Source organism: Melanostigma gelatinosum (assembly GCF_949748355.1).
Source record: "Melanostigma gelatinosum genome assembly, chromosome: 8".
Lineage (NCBI taxonomy): Eukaryota > Metazoa > Chordata > Actinopteri > Perciformes > Zoarcidae > Melanostigma > Melanostigma gelatinosum.
The window spans coordinates 19,668,475-19,688,409 of NC_136641.1; the positions used below are offsets into that span (position 1 = coordinate 19,668,475).

Sequence of the window (19,935 nt, forward strand, 5' to 3'; positions counted from 1 at the left end):
TCCCTGTGCCATTTGACGACTCCCCTCCATATCACCAATTTTCCTCTCAGGTATGCATCCACTCACGTTTGTATACTCACACAGATACTATAAAAAAAAAAAAACTGAGTTCATCCTCACATATCGTGACCACTGATGCATTTATAGGCCTGAAAAAAATGGGGGAAAGAAAGACTTCTGTCCGAGGAGGGTATCCGAAACCCCCGCATCCATATTGATTAAACAAATTTGCCACAAATCATATTACAAATGCCCAGCGGGGGGCTATAGAAGTTGGTGGAAATAGCCCATTCATGCTCTGTCCTCCCCCGCAGGGCTGAAGCCTCGACTCTTGGCTCGTTTAAGCGTGCTGACAGCCTCTGATCCTCCGGCCATCTGCAGGGTGGGCTGGCTAGCGCCGAGGGGTCTTTGTGTTTTAAACTTCAGGAGATTTAACAGTGGAACAGAGAGAGAGAGGAAAAAAAAAATCTGAAGGTGAAGGATCCCCCTCATGATTCTGGTTCTAGCTCATTTGCAAGACACACAAATCCAACTGTGAAGTCAAAATGGCACGGAGCAAAGTACTCATAAAGCACACCGATAAGCATCTTCATGGTAAACATTTTGCGTCGAGGTTCTTTTCACAATAAAAGTACCACTTGGACTGACAAGTGACTTTCCCTGCAGCACACAGCAGATGCCTGGTGAGCTGACTCTGCTTCACAGCCCCCCCTCACCACGCTCTTCTTTGTGAATGAAAATGGGTGGAGACAGCTATGCGGTGGGGTATATGTAGAGTACATGTGTGCGGGTGAGTATTTTTGAAAGCAGGCGAGTGTGTGTGCATGTGCATGTGCTGAGCCGTTTCCTTGCAGGGGAAAGTAAACAGGCCGTGTGTACAGACTGTAGGGAATGCACATACCAAAACACGAACAACCAATTGAGTTGTTATTGATTTCTTTTTTTTTTAGTTTCTATGTTTGCATAAAGTTCAATTCCTGGATTTGCCTGGCTTGCAGTTTACTCTCTTGTATCTTATTTAGCTCAGGTGTTCCGCAACAGTTATGTTGAATACTAAATCAGAATGTAAAATGACCTTTTGGGGGCTACTAATAAATTAAAGAATCATCAACAGCAAATCAAAACTGAAGCTGTAGGTGATGTTAAAAATGGCAACCGATGTAGAAGGAGAGAATACAATCATAACAATTGGCTCAATCAGTTATGCCCCCCCTCCCCCTTGCAGCGTTGACAATACTGATGTTTCATCATCATATAATCTCCAGGTTCTAGTAACGCTGAGACAAACTGCAGCCGTCTCCACTGCGACTGTTTGGGCTCTGTGTAAAGGGGCAGTCCCTCCCCTCCTCATAACCTCAAACACATGGTCAGCTCCTATTATTTTAAACTGCTTCCAGTGACTTCAGATCTTGCGCGACCTCTGAGTGCAATCAGCAGACGGAATGGCCACATTAAAACAAGCAACAGCTTAGGTTACCCCAGTTATGAAAGATTAGATACAACTCTAAAAAGCTTCTCATGTGCATCAATGATTGATCCGTGTTGTCTCCGGGAATAATTACGGAAGGGCTATGAACACCCAAAACATGCAACATTTTCCTATTTTGGTGACATAATTTGAGCTACTAAATGGAAATGAAAAAAAATCATGTACATTCACCATGTACATGATGAATCTGGTGGCACACTGACTTTAAAACTCTTGTTTATCGCCCTGCCACTCGTGCGGGAACACATGTCTGGAAATGATCTCGCTTCTGTTCATGCAGAGGTCAAAAGATGCACGATGAGCAGGCTCAGAGGGAGCAGCTGATTTGGTGTCTGCAGAGGACAACACACAGGTAAATGCTTATAACAGCTGTGTGTGACTGCTCACCTGAGTATTACAAGGCACCCGCTTCCTGCTGAGCGGGGTTTCCACCGCCAACACAAATACGGCAGCATTGCTATCATTCACAAAGTCGGGACTCGTGCAAAGATGTGCGTTGGATTATATGCATATCAAACGTCACAGCAAACATTTACGGGGGTCTTGAATCTGTTCCTGTATTGCTCTGCAAATAGGCCGGGCCCTAAATGCTTCCCCTGAAACCTAATCCAACAAAACAGCCCATCGCTCATAAAGACGCCACATGAGTGATGTGAGCAGAGCGAGTTAATAGTGACCCTGGGACACACAACTCTTCCCTGTTCTCGAGCACACAAATTACCCTGATTTTGCTCTCATCTGTGATCTCGGGCGACTGTCGCATCAGTTTCAGGGTAGCGTTTATGATGTCATGTTTTTACATTACCTGTAAAAAAAATAACCGTGTTTGTTTGAAAAGAGCAGCAGCTTTATTCAACCAACAGGCGGTTCATATAATTAAACTGTCTGATTGCAACTATTGACAAGCAGCTGATTTTCAGTTGCAAAGACATAAAATCAATATATATATTTTTTTTTCGTGTTTGCTGCTTCTGGATATGGAGAGCTGAGCCAATTGTAAGCTGCTGATAATGGAGACACAAAGACCATCCAAAACACTGTGCAAAAAGATCTGCAGCAATGATATCACACTGTAACAATATCCATGTTGTGAGCATGAACGGGTTTGAATCGGAAAGAGCAGACATTGAAAGATGAAAAAAATATGGAGGTGAATTTAATGGAAAGCTCGCTCGCTGATATTATTTATGAAAGAGAGGCTAAGTGAAATATCCTCAGATGTTTAGTGGTGAGCAGGCTGGCACCCCCCCCCCCCCCCCCCACACACACACACACACACCCACCCTGTGTATATCTGATCCTCTCTTGACCCACCGAGTCGGAAGTTACAGAGGATTCGTTTTCCACACAATGAGATAAATATACTTCTCCTCTCTTGCCCGCAGATTTTTCTCATAAAAAAACCCTTTGATAGTTTAGCCATCTGGCCAGAGCCAAAAAAAAAAGGTCCTCATAAAAGAGGCCCAAATAAGGTCAGGGGTCACTCCCTCCCTAGGTCAGGGGCCCTGGAAGGTTGTTATAGTGGACTTTACTAAAGTTGTCAGCTCAGATCCCCTTGACAAATTAAAGCACATTCTTGCCTTTTTAACAAGTATTCCATTACAGTCGGACTAATCTCAAGGAAATGTTGCTCACACTCTGTCGTTGTGTGGAGAGAGGGGAGGTAGGTGGCACAGATATGGGATAAATAAACTCACCTTTGTGGTGTATGATGGGAGATTTATTATAAGTCAGACAATACCTTTTTTATTTGAACAATCAACCAGTGATATCTGCAGCTCTCTCAATATGTGATTATCAAAAATCCTTTTATGTATAAGATATGACTTCTTTCTTTTCAAAACCATTATCCATAAACACCCTTTACTCAACACATAGTACATTAAAGGTGCACCGACAACCCGTCATTAACCCTGACCCGTCTGTGTCTCCGTCCCAACGTCCAGAGGATGAAAGGCTCGAGTCGGACTTATCACACAGACACATTTAACTGGCTGCTGTCTGTGTGTCAGCACATGACGCAGACACTGTGAAGTTCGATATGAGACAAAGACAACGGCGATTTCTGACCGATGTCTTCTATTTCAAACGTTAAAATGGCAAACATGTCCGCTTTTCAGAGTTAAGATTGACACTTTGGGAATTTCGCGAATTTGTTTCCTTGAGTTAGATGAGAACATCCATCCACTCTTATGTCTGTGGAGTAAATATGTAGCTTGAAGCGAGAGATTATTTTAGCACAAAGAAACAACTGGTCTGGCTCTGCTGTGTTATTTGTGAGCTTAAGAGGTGATGGTATAGGTTTTGTTACTTTTGCACAGAGCCATGCTAACGGTTGTCCCCTGTTGCTGGTGTTTATGCTAAGCTAAGTTAACCAACTGTTGGCAGAAACTTCATATTTACCACACCGACATGAACATGAATCGATTTCCTAACTTTTAGCCAGAATAATAGCCAAATAATAATAACTATTTATATAGCACTTTTAAAAACAGAGTTTACAAAGTGCTTTGACAGACAAAGCAGCAAATCAACATATTTCCCAATACGTGAAATGGATGATTCATATTTATGTTGGAGAAAAACATAGGTGCTTACATGAGGGGAAACAAAGCACATATCTGAAACCTGATTTCACACCAGCTGATTCTTCCAGGTCACGGTGGAGTAATATCACAGATGAGGTTTGGAAAGTAGTAGTCGAGCAATGCTACATCTGTCTTTATGCCCAGTGACTTCCACACACATAAGAATGTGTTTGGTTCCACCGCGCATGCATTCAAAAACCCATCCGAAACAGTCAAACAAATGTTCAACATACGACGGCCCCTATGCGACATGTGGGAAGGTTCGGACAAAAGCAAGTGTTTTCCACCACACAGCTGCTCTGTTGGAAATGTGTCTTGCGCTCATTGTCGTACTCTTTTTAACAGAAGTGTTAAAGCTCTCGCTCCATGCTCCAGTCGCTTCCTAAGAAAGGTGGCGTTGGATGAAACATGGGCAGAAGTGTCCAGTTTCAGAGGAAACGGTGAGAGAATTGGTAGGGCACGATGAGCTCCATTAAACACCACTGGGGAAGTGGCGTCCGCAGGAGCAATCAACACTGCACGAGCTACAGGTGGGGTATGAGGAGCGAGGCAACACAGCACTTTGGTCAAAGGAAAGTGTGCGTTATATCATGTTAAAGGCAGTTATGCAGGAGTTTATGATTTTGAGCAAATGAAAGCTCAGCAGAACAAAAAAAAGGTAATTAGTTAGTAATATGTAGAATGTGTTACATTTAGGGGGAGACACTAAGCGAGTGGGGTACCAGTTTTAACCGATGCTGCCATTTAAGAGGATTCATTTCTTTGTATTAGAAGTTTCTGAAATGTTGTGTTCGAATATGCAAATGAAGCATTATCTCATCAAATATGTGCTGATCTCGCAGAACTTTCCAGAACAGAGATCTACACACTTGATACAGTCAGGTTCAAAATTCTTGTTTCATTTTGTTGAAATTTCAAAGTAAAAGGTTTTGACAGAGGGGATTGTAAATATGTGTTTTTATCACTCAGCCATTAAAAAAAGAAATCAATTTTCCGCCATGTTTTCAGGACTGAAGTCGAAATCAGGCTCTGAAGGACACAAACTCCTCTGTAAAAACCTTCAGAATACAGAGGGGATGACACTGGAAAGTTTTGTGTCGGTAAGTGCCATACAGAAGTGAATCTTCTGAGACTAACTAATAGATATTATCATGAAAATGACTTGGTTGATTACAATTATTTTTTGTGTTATAAGTTTTGAGAAAACTTTGAGAAAGTTTGAATGACGTTTAGTGAATTTAGGAGAAATCTTCAGACGTAAATAGACATGGTGGTAAAATAAACACCTAAATGTGTGTGTTTGTTTTCTTTCCACTATTCTGACACAGACATGCCACGGAAGCAAAATAGCCCAACATCTCGAACTGATCAGTGCATGAAAAAAAACAAGTCTTTGCCTGTAGGTGTAGATGTCCCGCCTTAAAAGTACATACAATGCCCCTTATCATTTTGCCTTATAAAAAACAACATGCCCTCTTTTGTTCCATTTTCAATGAACTGATGATGAAAGGTGACGGGGGGGGGGGGGGGGCACTTCAAATTCCACGCAGACAAGAATGCGACGTCTCCCGTTTCTTATAATCAGCATGACTATGAAGAGTGAAAATAAACAAACACTTTTCCTCACAGAACCTTTGCCTGCAGGGAGCCACTATGAGGAGGCGCCTCGCCACAAGCGCGCCATTATTAATCTTTGTTCATTTGTAGACTTCTCCATTCAAACGTCCCGCAGCTGTATTTGTCATCATTAAGCCTGTATATAGTGGCAGGAAACTCACCTACAACATCAGCAATTTATATTCAGATCTCAAGTACACAATTTTGTTTTTACAAACGTGAAATAGTACATGAAGAGTCGTATATAATCGGCATTAAACTCCACAGCTACACCCTCCGATTATGCAGGGAAACCCTGGTTATGAACAAATCTGTGAAATTAATTAGTGTATGCGTTTGGTGACGAGTTCTGAATATTCCTGCTCACGCATATTTGCAGATTATCACCCTAACATACATCCACTTGGCTGTTCTGATAGATAACCCTTGAGCATAGAGTAAATAACCACACTAAGCATACTGTAAAAGCATTTACATGTAAGCACCCCGTACACACACACACACACACACACATATTTTGTACCCCACTGCGCATGCAGCACTTTGTGGGCACCTGTTTTGCTGTTTCTGACGCACAGCTCTGCTTTTCCACGAGCAGTAGGAGGATGTGACATGCCTTCAGTGCCCATAACACAGCTTGCATTCCATGTGTTGAACAGTGATGGTATCCTCTTTTGAAAAGGAATGCATCATGGTGGAATAATTGCCCTTACTGCTCTCTGGCCACTTAGTTAAAAGGGATTCAGATGGTTTGGGATCTCTCTCTCTCTCTACCACCCCTCCTCCCATGAGGCGAGGAGAACTTGAGGGGGATGGGTGTGTTTGACTTAGGAGGGCTGAATTTGGAAGGGGGAATTAGCATTTACATAAAAGGCCAAACTAAGTTTTTTTTTTTTTTTGCTTCCAAGTTTCACCCACAGAGAGTTACTGTTTTGTTGTCAGACAAGCTTTGCTCTTAATAACAGCTGTTCTCCCCCCGTTTCAAGAACTGGTGCTAATGCTGCGGCTGGCATTCCACGGAGATTCCTTGAATTAACTGTCCAATAGAAGGTGACCTGCACAGCAGACATGGACATTGGATTATAGTGGCGTTTTACAGGTCACATGATCCCTCTTGGATCAGGTAAAGACTTGGCTTCTTGTCACCTCTTGCTGCCGGGGCCAGCTGGCTGCTGGGAGGTCCAAGCGTGGTCCATGCTGCAAGTAGTGTGGTGGTGGGACAAGCAAAAGCATGTGGCTTTGGCTTATCGGACCCTACATGTGCACGTTCAAACACACATACACACACAAACACACACACACCTGCATTGCCTTTGTTTAGTGAACCACGGGCCAGCAAGCATAACAGGTTTTAGAGTTTTGCAATAAGTGCTGCAAGTGACCATGCTATGCTGAAATTTGTTTTGGGGGTTGTCTCATTGTGTGCTTTGCGGCAAGTCTTTTTCATACAGGAAATATGAATCCTTTCCCACTTAAATCCTTCCTTAAGTTCACTCTACAAGTGTATTCATAGTAAAGTGTTCACATCTCATATTAGACAAATGACTTAATTCAGGACAATTAGATTCTGATGACATGGTAATACTGTTTTAAAACACCTTTATGGATTTAGACTCAAGAATGTCCACGGTGATTCATATTCTTTTTGATAACCTGTATTTATCTAGCATTCTAGCTGAGTCACTGTGAGTTAAAGGCCTGCACTGTCACTTTTATCCATTTTATTACAGATGGTCTATTTCTAACACGCGTCTGTCATCTCCAAGCCCGTAGTATCATGCTCCTGTGATTTTGTCAATCCTATTGAGTCCGTCCTATGTTTGCAACCCCACCCCCCGCCGTGGGGCTAATTAAAACAATTTCAAGGACAAAAGAGGGGAGTCTATTGTATCACACAACCAGCAGTGCAACGGATATGGTGCCAGAGGGGCACAGTTGTCAAGGATTAGCGGCCCTTCGCAGGCGCAGATGGATATATCAGCCTCCGACCGCTTGTGATGAGTGTCTGAGCAGGACAACTGCAGTCAAATGAGCTTTTAGCAGGAATGTGGATGCAGTCGAAATACTTGAAATGAAATAATGAGCCAGCCGGAGGAGATCATAACCGAAGAGAATGCAGACAGTGTCTGATTTACCTGTTGCTCTGAGATGTCTGAAAGCGGACTAAACCTGTTGTTCAAGACATACATGAAGCATATGTATTTCTGGAACAACAGGCTTTATCGGGCGTGATGATGCAACGCATAATTGAAAATATATGAAATTACACAGACAATCTGGTAACTAGTCTTACTTATGAAAAACCTGCCAACACCCAGGTTTGTTTTGTTTGTTTTTTACATTCCAGAGCTGTGTCCACCCCCTTCCTAAAAGACAGAGATCTGCCGGTGACAAATCTTCAAACCAACTTCCTCTCCTTTCTTTTCAACTCAAATAATGGCCCAATGAACTGGATTCTCTCCGTCCTGACTCACATCCTCCGTGCCATAATATTTATGCTGCCCATTCAGGAGCTGCCCTCATCAAATTGCAATGTGAATCACACCACAGGCTCCAGCGCACCTCATTTCATCCTGACTAACGTTCTGAATATTAGTCAGGGATAATGTGATGCTGCCAACAATGGCTTACTGCAGAGTCACTATAACTTTGAGAGTTACAATAATGTCCTTCCTCTCAGATGATGGGCTGATTTAGCTGAACTAGCACAGTGATCTGTGCAGGATTCTTACAGACTGAGGTGTTGACAGTGACCGTCTCATCCGTGCTTTTAATGCATTGTTGTTATCTCTGTGGCCGGGCCACACTTATCTCACAGAGGGAACTGTATGTGAGCAGAAACAATAGGCTTGATTGAGTGCATTCCCTAAAAGGTGTTAGGTTACACAGGCCTGCTCTATTTAATAGATGATATCTGTCTGAAGGGACTTTGCCATGTGATCTTTATCACTGCACTTTTTGAGAAATGGTGCGTCCTTCATAAACTAATTAATTATCTGGTGTGAAGCTGTGACAACAGGAAACTCCCCCAAAGTTGTGTGAACCAGGCTAATATCAGGGGAAGAGTTGAGATGATGTATTTTTTAATTGCTAATAAAAATATTCAATCAATTTAAAAATTTCAAGCAAGCCACAAGAAAGCTTTTGGTGTCCGCAGTAAAAGCTTTCCTTTCCATTTGAAGAAAACGTATCTCATCCATACGTGATTGTACATTCATGCATAGGCCCAAATGACCCCTATGCTTGATTTAAAAAATAAAAGCCACAATAATGCAATTAGCCCAACAAAGGAAATGGTAATCCATGAGCCAGTATGAGTGCAGGGGTGGGATGCATCTGTAATGAGCTGAGAATGCTTCTGAGGAATTTTCACACCCATAAGCTGCAGGAGAGCTAGACTAAAAATTTCCACCACCACACATTCATATAGTGCTAATCTCTGAGTGGTGCAACTGAAAACAAAACACTCTATTCAAAAAAAAACCTGCCTTTTGAGAAAGCTCACTTCCTGTCTCAGTCACATGTTAAAAAGCGCATTTTTCAATATGACTCTGAACCCAAACCCCTTCATCAACTGGTGTAAATCATTCACACGTTCTGTATTTACAGATACCAGGACACAGTATGGTGCAGTATCTGACCACTAGCAGATTCATAGCTGGGGGGGGGATTCGCATATATGCTAATAAAGCAGATGTCCACAGTCCTCAACACATTCCAGCCTGCCTATAAAAACAAAGCGTCTCTCTTCCCCAAGGAGCAGAGTCCCATCTCTGACTGTCTCCAACAGCCACAGAGCTTCATATAAACATTTAGTGTTATAACCCGATGATCCCCGAGCAATGCCCAGACCCCTCCCTGCCACTGTCTCTAAAACAACCGCCCCGCAATTCGATCCCTTCAGACTTGCAGCTTCTCCTCATTTTGGGAGCTTTTCTGTGTGTTTGGCCAAGGTGTGGGTCCTTGTCTAAAAACTTTCCATGACACTGGAAGTTTCGGCCACGTCCCTGTGTCTCTGCTGTCCACTGTGCCCGACTCCCACTGAATTCATCAGCCATTGTTTTCTTTGCACAGTCATTTATGATGTCACAGCAAACATAAGCTTTGTCCTCAGATGAAGGATCAGCCAGGGTTCGTGCCCTTATGGGGTCAAACAAACAGCAAATATGGACAGGCTATGACTTAGATCATGTGGTGGACATTATGGTGGCAGAAAGAGAACTTCATTTAAGGGGAAAGAAAGAATGGGCATCAATAGGGATGAAGGCACAATTTATTTTTTTCACTGGTACCAACAAAAAGAGAAGTGAATCTTTTTTGGAAGCACATAAGTTACGCTAACAGTAATACTTGAAAAAGCACAGCTTTCATCTTATCTTTTTTTTCCTCCTCCCGTCACCATCCCCTATCGCCTCCATTCTCAAAAAAACACCACGCCATATCAAAATGAAAACATTTCCTGAGTCGGGGTGTGCTGACTCATCACCAGCGATGAAAAGGATATACATGCAACCTTAATGAACCAAACAGCATTCACGACGTTCAGAATATTTCTTGACCGTTTGCATGAGAAATTATAAATTCTCACTTTGTTTGAGAACAGGGAAACAACATGGTAAACAAGAGACATATATGATACGTTTATATATTACATTAGTATATATTTGATGCTGTAAAAACATTGCAGTGTTGGGCTTAATCCTTTGAGTATCAACAATGATTAATGTGACTCACACTTCTATTTTTTAAAAATGTTTTCAGATTGCATAAGAATGAATTTGGCAGCAGCAGTATTTGTGCGCATTAAGTGCTTTGAATGCAGGGAAGGTAAACACAGACTTAAGCAGAGACACATGCACACAGACACACACACACACACACTGACACACAACAATGGCTTGTGTCTGTAAAGATCAGATTCCCATCATGTTTGTTTTCTTAGGATAAGGCATGTGTTAACAAAGAAAATATTTTTGCTTGCTCAGCCATCTGTTGAAACCAGAGGAATTTGTAAAATTGTAAATAGGTTTGTTTGATTGCGACACTGTTTTAAGACTGGCCACTGACTGAGGTGACAAATACGTATGAATTTAAAAGTTAAATGTTTGAATTGTGGATCCCACCAGCTGCTTATGGTTTTTGTTTGTTTGTTGCCTAAACTAGTATGGCCTCATTCCAAATGTGCACATAACCCCACTGAACCCCATTTGTCTGTATTGTTACATCAGCTTTACTATTCCAGTTCCTCACAAGCGTGCGTTAATTTAATTATTGCTGAAGAACAATCGAATCGCTCTACGATGGCAGGCTGGCAATGAAAACAAATGTCGAACCACACAAAAAACTGACTGTCCTGCACTGCGAGCGATGAGAACCCCGGATAGAGAAAACACACAAAGCAACATGCTGACGTGCGAGAACGACCAGAGGCTGTCACAAAAACTGAGCATAAAAAAAACCAACAAAAAAACAAATCCTGTATCCATGCAGAGCTAAAAAAAAACTGATGGCACAAGGCAAACACTTAGCCAGTGTCCCCCCCAACACAACTTGCATCCCACAAAAAAAAGAAACAAAATGGAATGAAAGCAAACAATTGAGCAATTGTTCCAGCTTGAATACATGGCACCATGTGCACGGTTAAAACCATGCAAACATTCATTTGTTTAGGGTTAGTGGCACAGAAACAGGGCTGGGGAAACAATGGCTAAATGTCTTTGTTACCGAACCATAAAAGCTGATAGCTGCTTATTTGCATTCACAAGATCACACTCGGCGCTCATTGCTAAATTGGGAAACCCACGTCGTTATGAAGGACTTTGTTATAAAAGGCACTGGCTCTGTGTTGGAGGCCAGGAGATACTGTCGCGTGCCTTTGTCCATCAAAGGACCTTTATGGGCTATTGGCTCTCTCACCCCAGCCATGCCTATTGGCTCAAAATTATACTTATTTTTCTGCCCCCCGAGGACTGCTTTTAAACTACTGCTTTCAATCTTAAAGAAACAACAAAAGAACCTGTCAGGTTAATGCTTCCTGACAACCCAAGATAGACAAAAAAAAAAGACAAAAACAACGCCCTGAACACTCAAATGACAAATGAGAACCAGGGAAAAAAAAGATGACAAAGCTTTCAAGAAATGTGGGAAAAAAACCTCCAACAGGAATGAATGTGTAAGTTTGAGCAATCACTTCAAATGTTGCATCATTTTGTTGAGAGAGACAAAGAAAAAATAGAAGATGAAACACACGACCACCCACAGAGGCTCTTACCACCTGAATTTGCCCTAAAGTTCTGCTATTGATTTCACCCATGGGACACAACAATAGCCTCGTTATGTCTTTGCAAATAATCACGTCGCATTCAGAAAGGCAAATCAAAGCGTCGTTCTTTGTTACACGGCTGATCAATCCGCTCCATCGTGTTGCATTTCTGTCGCGCAGACAAAAAGAATTAAACAAGAGACAAGATGAAAGCCTGCAGCAGCGCTGAGGAATCAAAAACTCACTTAAGATGTCAATAGTGTCGCCGGTGTAGAGATGCCTGCATCGGGAAAACAAATCCAAATATCAATACTTTGCCAATCAGTTAACTTCATTAAAGGCATTCAGTGCCATTTACTGATGGGATAGCGAGAATTGTGTGCAAACAAAGCAAAGGTCAGAAATGTATGGTTGCAGTGACAGAGTGTGAAAAACTGTTTTGCACTCAGTGGCTGTCTGAGCGATTTACAACCACCTCTGATGAAAGAAATGAGCCGTAATACTAAATTCATGACAGTTTATTTTACAGCCCTTTGACGGGTTTTTTCACACTGTTTAAAGTACCTGTCCTCTTCTGCCAAAGCTGACGCGTTGATCTGGCTCTGCTTGTTGTCCTCCTCCTCCGACCACCTGGCCCTCCCTGGAAATGTTTATGTCCAGAAGGAATGCATCACAACTTACGATTTCTTTAAGCAGCTGTGAGTGGAAATGGCTTTTTTTGGGGAGACATTTATGACCCCCCCCCCCATTCAAAGGCAGACATCTCAAACACAGGAAGGAAGGAAGTGAGAAGAAGTGCAATACAGTATCAAGAGGTCCGTTTAAAAGTCCTCTACCTTTCTGAAGGTAGAGGACTTTTTCTTTCAAGCAAAGAAAAAGATTTCATGATAGAACGGATGTGATATATATATTTGAAACCTTAAAAGGTGACATATTCATTCATAATGCAACCAAAAACCAACAAAAAGATATATATTAAGGCGAGTATGACTAACATTTCAGCTTTAAGGATGTTTTATGTCATAGAAGAAGCACTAAACTCACCCATGTCGTCACATTTGGAACAGGACGGGACGGGGGGACGGGGGGGGGACGGGCTCTCCTCCTCAAGGGTGCTCAGGATTAGGGCCTGGAAGTCTGCTCGATAATAGATCAAAGAGACACACCAGAGAGCACTTCTTACTTTTCCCACGTATCGCTCATCTTCATACATGATGGAATTTCAGGAGTTTTTTTTTTTTGCAGTTCCACCTGAAGATCAAGCGACAAGACTTTGGTCCTTGAATCACACACAATGTTGAAAAGTTTTTTTTTTTTTGACCAGCGACAGCCCAGATCACTGGTGCGATTAAAATATGAATGCGAGCTCAAGTGCAGGAACTGACAATGTAAGAGCAGAAACTCATCCCGGTCCAGAGCAGACCACCAATCACAGGAAGGCGCTCTTTATGAACGCCTCGCGCTTTTTTCACTTTTCACATGCTCAACGCTCCTGAAGCTGTGATGGATGAGTTGGTTATTAATTGTGGGCAGCAGAGCAGATGAAATATCTGCCGCGACTTGAAGGAGTCCAACAGGCAAAAGTCCAAAGTCCAAAAGTATTATCTGCAGAATGTAGACTTCTTAAAGTAAGAAAAGTTAAATTGTGCAGCAGCAGCAGGCCCCTTGTTTAACATATCACAACACTGGATTACTGTTAGGGACGCAGTATTTCAACGTTGCAGTGGGGCTCATTTGAAATACTTTCAAGTATTTCAGTGGTTTAAACTCTAACAGTTATACTAGATTATAGGTTACATAGGTTGAATCCCTAGAGTATAGTTTGACATTTTTGCATTTTCTTGCAGAGTTAGATGAGAAGATCGACACCGTTGTGAACAGAGAAATGCATCAATGTTCAATGTCTAACTCTCAACAAGAAAGCAAATAAGCGTATTTTACAAAGTGCCACACTTTAATCAGCAAAAAATAACTAGGAGTCCAGCTAATAATAGCTGTAGCACTTAAGGTACTTTGTTCCATTTTACCATCAATAGCTTCTCATCCAGAAAATGTATGAACTGAAAATGTACTACCACTCACAGACTGTAAACGCAATTAGAATAAAAAGGCATCAACGATTAAAATATATGGATTTCAATCCAACATGTCACGCCACCTTAAATGTAAAGCAACAAAAGGGGGCTGTGGTCTATACTTCCTTTGCTTGTGTACCATTTGCAACACAAACCAACTGTGAGGTGAACTTTCAGTGCCTGCAAAGAGTTCCTCCCATCAAGCAAACTTCATCCGAGTTTGTGTCCACGCTGAGCCGGAGTCTGCATCAGCGGAGCCATTAGTGCCGAGAGAGAAATCAATGGTCATCTGTTCATGGCAGCCTCCTATTCAGGTGCAGCCTTCAATCTCTGCAAATACTAAGTGCTGAAGTCTTGAGTGTAAAAATAATAGATGGCCACAAGCAAGACCGGCACTTTATTGAAAAATCTATCGGGGAGAACAACTTAGCTTTTAGAAACTAAGACCTTCATATGCGGTCCAATGTTTTCTACAAAAAAAACAAACATCTACATCCTCAAAATGAGGACTTAAAAATGATTCATTTCGAAAAAATTAAAAAAAGAAGCTACACATACAGAATGTGTATTATCAATCGTGCAACACTGCAATACTTCAGCCGCCACTCGCATCACTCTGCTGCCACCTAATGGACAATGTGGAGAACTCCATGTGGCACATTTCAGGCTTTATTCTTCTTCAGTCATTTTTTTCTAAAGCTGTTGCCTGAAAATAAACCTCCTTTCATTGAAAGTGGTTTTTTTTGTATTCACATTTTTATTTTGATGCCTCCAAAAATAACCCTTGCCTACAGAGTAAGCTAAATGATTAACTTTCACATTTGAAAGTTATTCTGTGCTATGATGACGACAATTCACTATTCTGAAGATGAAAACTGAAAGAGATATTTCTCCAAAGTGGACAGTACTGTTGATTGAGTGGTCAATGATTCAAATGCCAGAAACAAAAAGCAGTTCTTGTCAACAGGCCTACGAGTTCATAGGGGCGAAGAAATAAGCTTATGATGCAGTCACGGTCTTCACATTTTTCGGAGGAACACACCGAGCCCTCCGCTCACTGTGGGATGTCTTCCAGCGTGTGTGTGTCCGAGTACAGTGTGTGAGGAGGGAGCTGCTCTATAGTCTGCTGTGGCTGAGTGGACACTATGAGTGGAACACCGTGGATGACCACATTCTGGCTGCAAAGGCTGATGTTTGGCACCAGCAGCACACTTTCCTCACAGGCTAAGGCACTCCCCCCCGCTGGCTTAGACGCGTCCTCCGATGGACCGCGCGCCATGTTGTTTGGAGTCGCTGCGGCCACCATGGCGGCGTTCCCCTCCGTCACCACTGTAACCTCTGTGCCGCCCTCCTGGATCAAGGCGTTGAGGCCCTCCAGCTCCGTGCAGGTCGTGATGAAAGTCTGCGTGGCGCTGCCGGGGTCCTGAGCGGTTATGGCGGTGCGCAGCAGGGCCTGGCGGAGCGGGTCGTTGCCGTCGCCGGGGCCCAGCCGCGTCAACAGGACCGTCTGAGTTCCTAGGGTGGCCTCTGCAGTCTGGGACGACCCGAGGGGTTGCATCGGTGCGAGCAGGTTCACCTGCTGGATCATGGAGTTGACAACCATATCCTGGCTTTCTGGGCTGAGCAGGACCATGCTGGTCTTACGCGGACCATCCACGCTGGCTGGAATTAAGGGCATCTCCGTGCCCAGAGGGTGAGACACGATGATTTTGAGCTGCGCACTGCTGTAAGGAGCCATCGAGTCGGACGGGAGAGGAACCTGTGTGACGGGAACCAAGTTGACGTCCGCCGGGGTGGAGAGCTGGAGCTGCATCACATTCTGAGTGTCTCGATGCTGCTTCTTGTGGCTCCGCAGGGAGTCCTCCCTCACAAAGGAAGCGTCGCAGGAGTCGCAGCAGAACGCTCGAGCCGCTTCTAGTTTGGCCCGGTACCGGGAGCCGACAGGCTTCGGGGAGTCCCCTCCTCCGCTTTTTCCTGCACCCCTGCCACCCTTCCCACCGTTGCCCTTTTCCGGCTTATCCGAGTGGCACTTCCTTTTGTGGATGACGAGGTTGCTGCGCTGCTTGGAGGCAAAGTTGCAGAAGTCACATTTAAAGGGCCGATCCTCCGAGTGGATCCTCTCGTGGACTTTGAGCGCCCCCTTGCTGGCGCAGGAGTAAGTGCACTCGGAACACTGGATGGGCTGCGTAGGCTCGTGTTCTCTCGAGTGCTGCCGCAGGGCAGTCTTGCTGGCACACTGGAAGTCGCAGTGCACACAGCGGAAGGAGTTCTCGCTGCCGTGCTTGATCTGAATGTGAGATTTCAGGTTGCCTTTCATGGCGCAGCAGTAGTCGCAAAAGTTACACTTGTAGGGTTTTTCGCCGGAGTGAATCCGGATGTGCCTCTTCAGGTCCGAGTTGATTTTGAACTTTGCGTCACACTGTTGGCACTGGAAAGGTGCATCCCCTTGGAATGAAATAACATAAAGACAAAATGATTCTCAATGCAGTCTAACAGAAATACAACGTCACCTTGCAGTTGAGGGCAATTCTGGATTGTTGACCACCTACCAGTGTGTGAGCGGAGGTGGACGGTGAGTTGGCTGGAGTTGCGGCTGGCGTAAGGACAGATCTGGCACTTAAAAGGCCGCACGTCGTAGTGGATACGCAGGTGCTTCTTCAAACTGCTGCTGTCTGCCGCTGCGTAGGGACAGTGTTTGCACTTGTACGGCTTCTCGCCCGTGTGCGAGCGGCTGTGCATGTTGAGCTTGTCCCGCCGACTGAAGCGTTTGTGGCACAGCTCACATTCAAATGGCTTCTCGCCTGTATGGTAGATGGGGGGGGGGGGGGGGGGGGGGGGGGAACACAAAAAACTTTGTGTTAATATCTGATTCTTAAGTGCTTAAGCAAGAGACAATCACATGTGCAGAGCACTGACATACCGGTGTGGGTTTTGAGATGCCGTTCCATGTCTTTTTGGCCATACTGCGTCTTAAAAGTGCAACCTGTAGATCGACACAAATAGTACTTTTACAAGGTCAATACAAAAGTGTCCTCAATAAATAACAGCTAATGACATGGGGACTTGGCAGGAAGTACTGTTTCCCCTGCTTGGCAGCCGGAAAAACGAGGGAAGGTGTTGCAGTCGTAAACGGCAAGAGGCACTGACCTGAGAAACAGCAGCTGTGTCTCTTTGAAGTCAGGGAAGGTTTTTTGGAAGGTGTTTTCTGTGCTTTGGTCAGGATCTTTTTAACGCCTCTCATCACACAAGTCTGGAAGGTCTCCTCGAAAACAAACTCAGTGCTGGAATCTGAGCAGAACAAGGATACGACATGCAGACTGTGACTCAAATCTACATGCAAATGGTTGACAACAAAATAGTATCGTATTTTACCTGTGAGAGTGGCTGTTGCGGTGGTGGCTGGAGTGTCAGAGGTTGGTAAGGAGCATCCATTTTGCTTGTGGGCGAGAAAGACCTCAACATTATTATACTGCTGCTTGCAGAAGCCACAGATATGGATGTCTGGACTCAGCTCCACCACAATAGAATGTCCTGGACCGACATAAGAAGGCAGAAAACACACAAAAGGAACCCATGATATTAATGGAAACGTGCGTGATATACGTGTGTGAAACTGGCAAAAAGATGAGTGCAACATCATCAGTGGGATGTTAGCGATATGGTGTAGTTAGGGATCTTCTTAACAACAGTTTCCCTTTACCTTCGGCGCTGTATGTTGCCATTTTCGAGCTTTGTTTTGATGGGAATCAACTCATCTTGTGGCTCCTCAAAGCCTACACAATGTCCGCCATGTTGTTTAACTGTACCGGCTCGAGTGGAGACGCAGTCAGCGCTATTATCTAAATATTATCATCGTTCAAAAACGCGAAATCTACCGCAGTTTGGATATCAATGGCAACAACCATTTACTTCTCTCACAACAACAGATGCAAATCGGGTTTCACGACATGTTACGAGGGGTTTACGACAGTTCGGCAAGCGCCGTGTCCGGGTGACGTCACATGATGCTTTTTAAACTATGGGAAAAATCTAAATTACCTCCCCTCAGCGCGTACGACAACAGTATACAAGTGGTGCATTTGTTTTGTTACATGACTATTTTTGTAACAATAACTATTGTTGATAGAATTTGTATTTCGTGCTGTTTGGTTTTCCAAAGAATTGTTAAGTATACGTCATTTGGAAAGTCAAATCATCACCACAGCAATTGTAAGCCTGATGTTTCCCCCCCTCTGTATTCTGCCTGTGCATCGGGTCATAAGCTGTCTAATGGCTGTCTTAATTATATATATATATATATATATATATATATATATATATATATATATATATATATATATATAAACATCCAAAAAAAAAAAAACTGGAGTCATTTACATCGGGTACTTGAATGCAGCATTACCACTGTAGTGAGTAATTGGGATTCAGCCAATGGAAACGCCCACAATGTCTTTCCAACCAGGTAAACTATTTTTTGGGCGATACAAATGCTATCTGATACAGTCCGACGTTGGCCTACTTTGCTTACAGAGTGGCTGCACATTTCAGAATATAGCCTTAGCCCTCGCTATGGTACCTGCAACGACTTAAAAGAATGTCTCTGCTGTGAGAAGGTAAGCTTTCAGATGTAGCAATCGTTTACATATACACAGCATGCTCAACACATCTTTCAAGTAGGCTAAGGACAATTTACTGAATTGTTGGGGTGAGTGAGTGAGAATGCCTCTTTTTTTTTCAATGCCACAGCAGTCGTGCTAGTGTGAATAAGCCATGAAAGTGACTGACATGCAGCTCCATTTTCAGTGGCAGGTCCTTAACTGCCTGATTGCCACTGTGAAGCTCAGGAATTTCCTTACGCTGACTTTCCTGCATGGCAAAGGCACAGGACTGATTCCTTCCCTGCTGAAACAGCAAATCCTTGAGACAGACACACACACACACACACACACACACACACACACACACACACACACACACACACACACACTCTCAATGCAGGGCCTTTCATGGCCTGCCCAAACCAATCTGACTATTTGATTACCGCTGTCTTTGAATTCTATTCTGTCAGGATTGTCCCCATAGATTCGGAAACATGAATGGTAAACACTTTGTCCTATAAGTAGGAAACTACTGTTTTTTTCCCCCTGGGCATTTGGAAAATTGATGCCTGATGAACAACACATGAAAAGGAGATAATTAAATACATAATTTGATCTGACCAATGAGTGTGCAATTCATTTGCACATTACCCCCCCCCCCCCTCTCCCCCTAACACCCAGTACAGTTAAATAAATGCACATCAAAGACCGTATTCACATGTGACAGACAAATGACTCAGAGACAGGTTAATTAAAGAAATACTTATGTCATTCCCCCAGCCAGTGGAGGAGAACAGTATGCTATCTACTTTGATCTAGACTTCATTTTTACAATCAAAATAATTCACTTTTGTCACTTAATTATGAGGTTTTATTTATGAGGAAACACCCACCAACTGTAAGGCAAGGCAAGTTTATTTGTATAGCACATTTCAACAACAAGGTAATTCAAAGTGCTTCACATGAAACCATTAAAAGCATCAAAACATAAGGCAAAAGAAAAGGAGATTTAAAAACAATTAAAGAAACAGTGTAAGAAATTAAATGCAGCAGTAAAATGCAGAAATGCAGGAAATTGATTAGTATATGAATTGAATGTGGTTCAATTAAAGGCAGCAGCAAACAGAAAAGTCTTCAATCTTGATTTAAATGAGCTGAGGGTCTCAGCAGACCTGCAGCTTTCTGGGACTTTGTTCCAGATATGTGGAGCAGAAAAACTGAACGCTGCTTCTCCATGTTTAGTTCTGACTCTGGGAACAGAAAGTAGACCGGTCCCAGACGATCTGAGGGGTCGGGATGGTTCATA

At 43.3% G+C, this 19,935-nt stretch overlaps 1 protein-coding gene across 2 annotated transcripts; it reads right to left on the bottom strand.

The window, feature by feature from the left end:
• Window positions 1-14,593: 14,593 nt before the first annotated feature.
• zfp64 (zinc finger protein 64 homolog (mouse)) lies at window positions 14,594-17,935 on the bottom strand. 2 transcript variants are annotated; one of them, XM_079273171.1, is made up of 6 exons: window positions 17,732-17,935; window positions 17,404-17,467; window positions 17,179-17,319; window positions 16,952-17,014; window positions 16,581-16,832; window positions 14,594-16,476 (listed from the first exon to the last, which is right to left on the bottom strand). In XM_079273171.1, exons 3-6 carry the CDS (start codon window positions 17,270-17,272, stop codon window positions 15,086-15,088), a joined length of 1,800 nt encoding a protein of 599 aa, XP_079129297.1. In that variant the 5' UTR covers window positions 17,273-17,319; window positions 17,404-17,467; window positions 17,732-17,935; the 3' UTR covers window positions 14,594-15,085. The 2 variants fall into 2 exon arrangements, with proteins under 2 accessions (XP_079129297.1, XP_079129296.1); XM_079273170.1 differs by having other exon boundaries at window positions 17,404-17,562.
• Window positions 17,936-19,935: the final 2,000 nt, after the last annotated feature.

What these genes read in the sequence shown, in the direction of transcription:
- zfp64 (XM_079273170.1), bottom strand. Translation starts at nt 17,753, where the DNA reads ATGGCAACATACAGCGCCGAAG. An exon ending in CGCAACAGCCACTCTCACAG is followed by an intron (nt 17,320 to 17,403) that starts GTAAAATACGAT and finishes TGTTCTGCTCAG; the next exon opens with ATTCCAGCACTGAGTTTGTT. An exon ending in GCATCTCAAAACCCACACCG is followed by an intron (nt 16,833 to 16,951) that starts GTATGTCAGTGC and finishes TCTACCATACAG; the next exon opens with GCGAGAAGCCATTTGAATGT.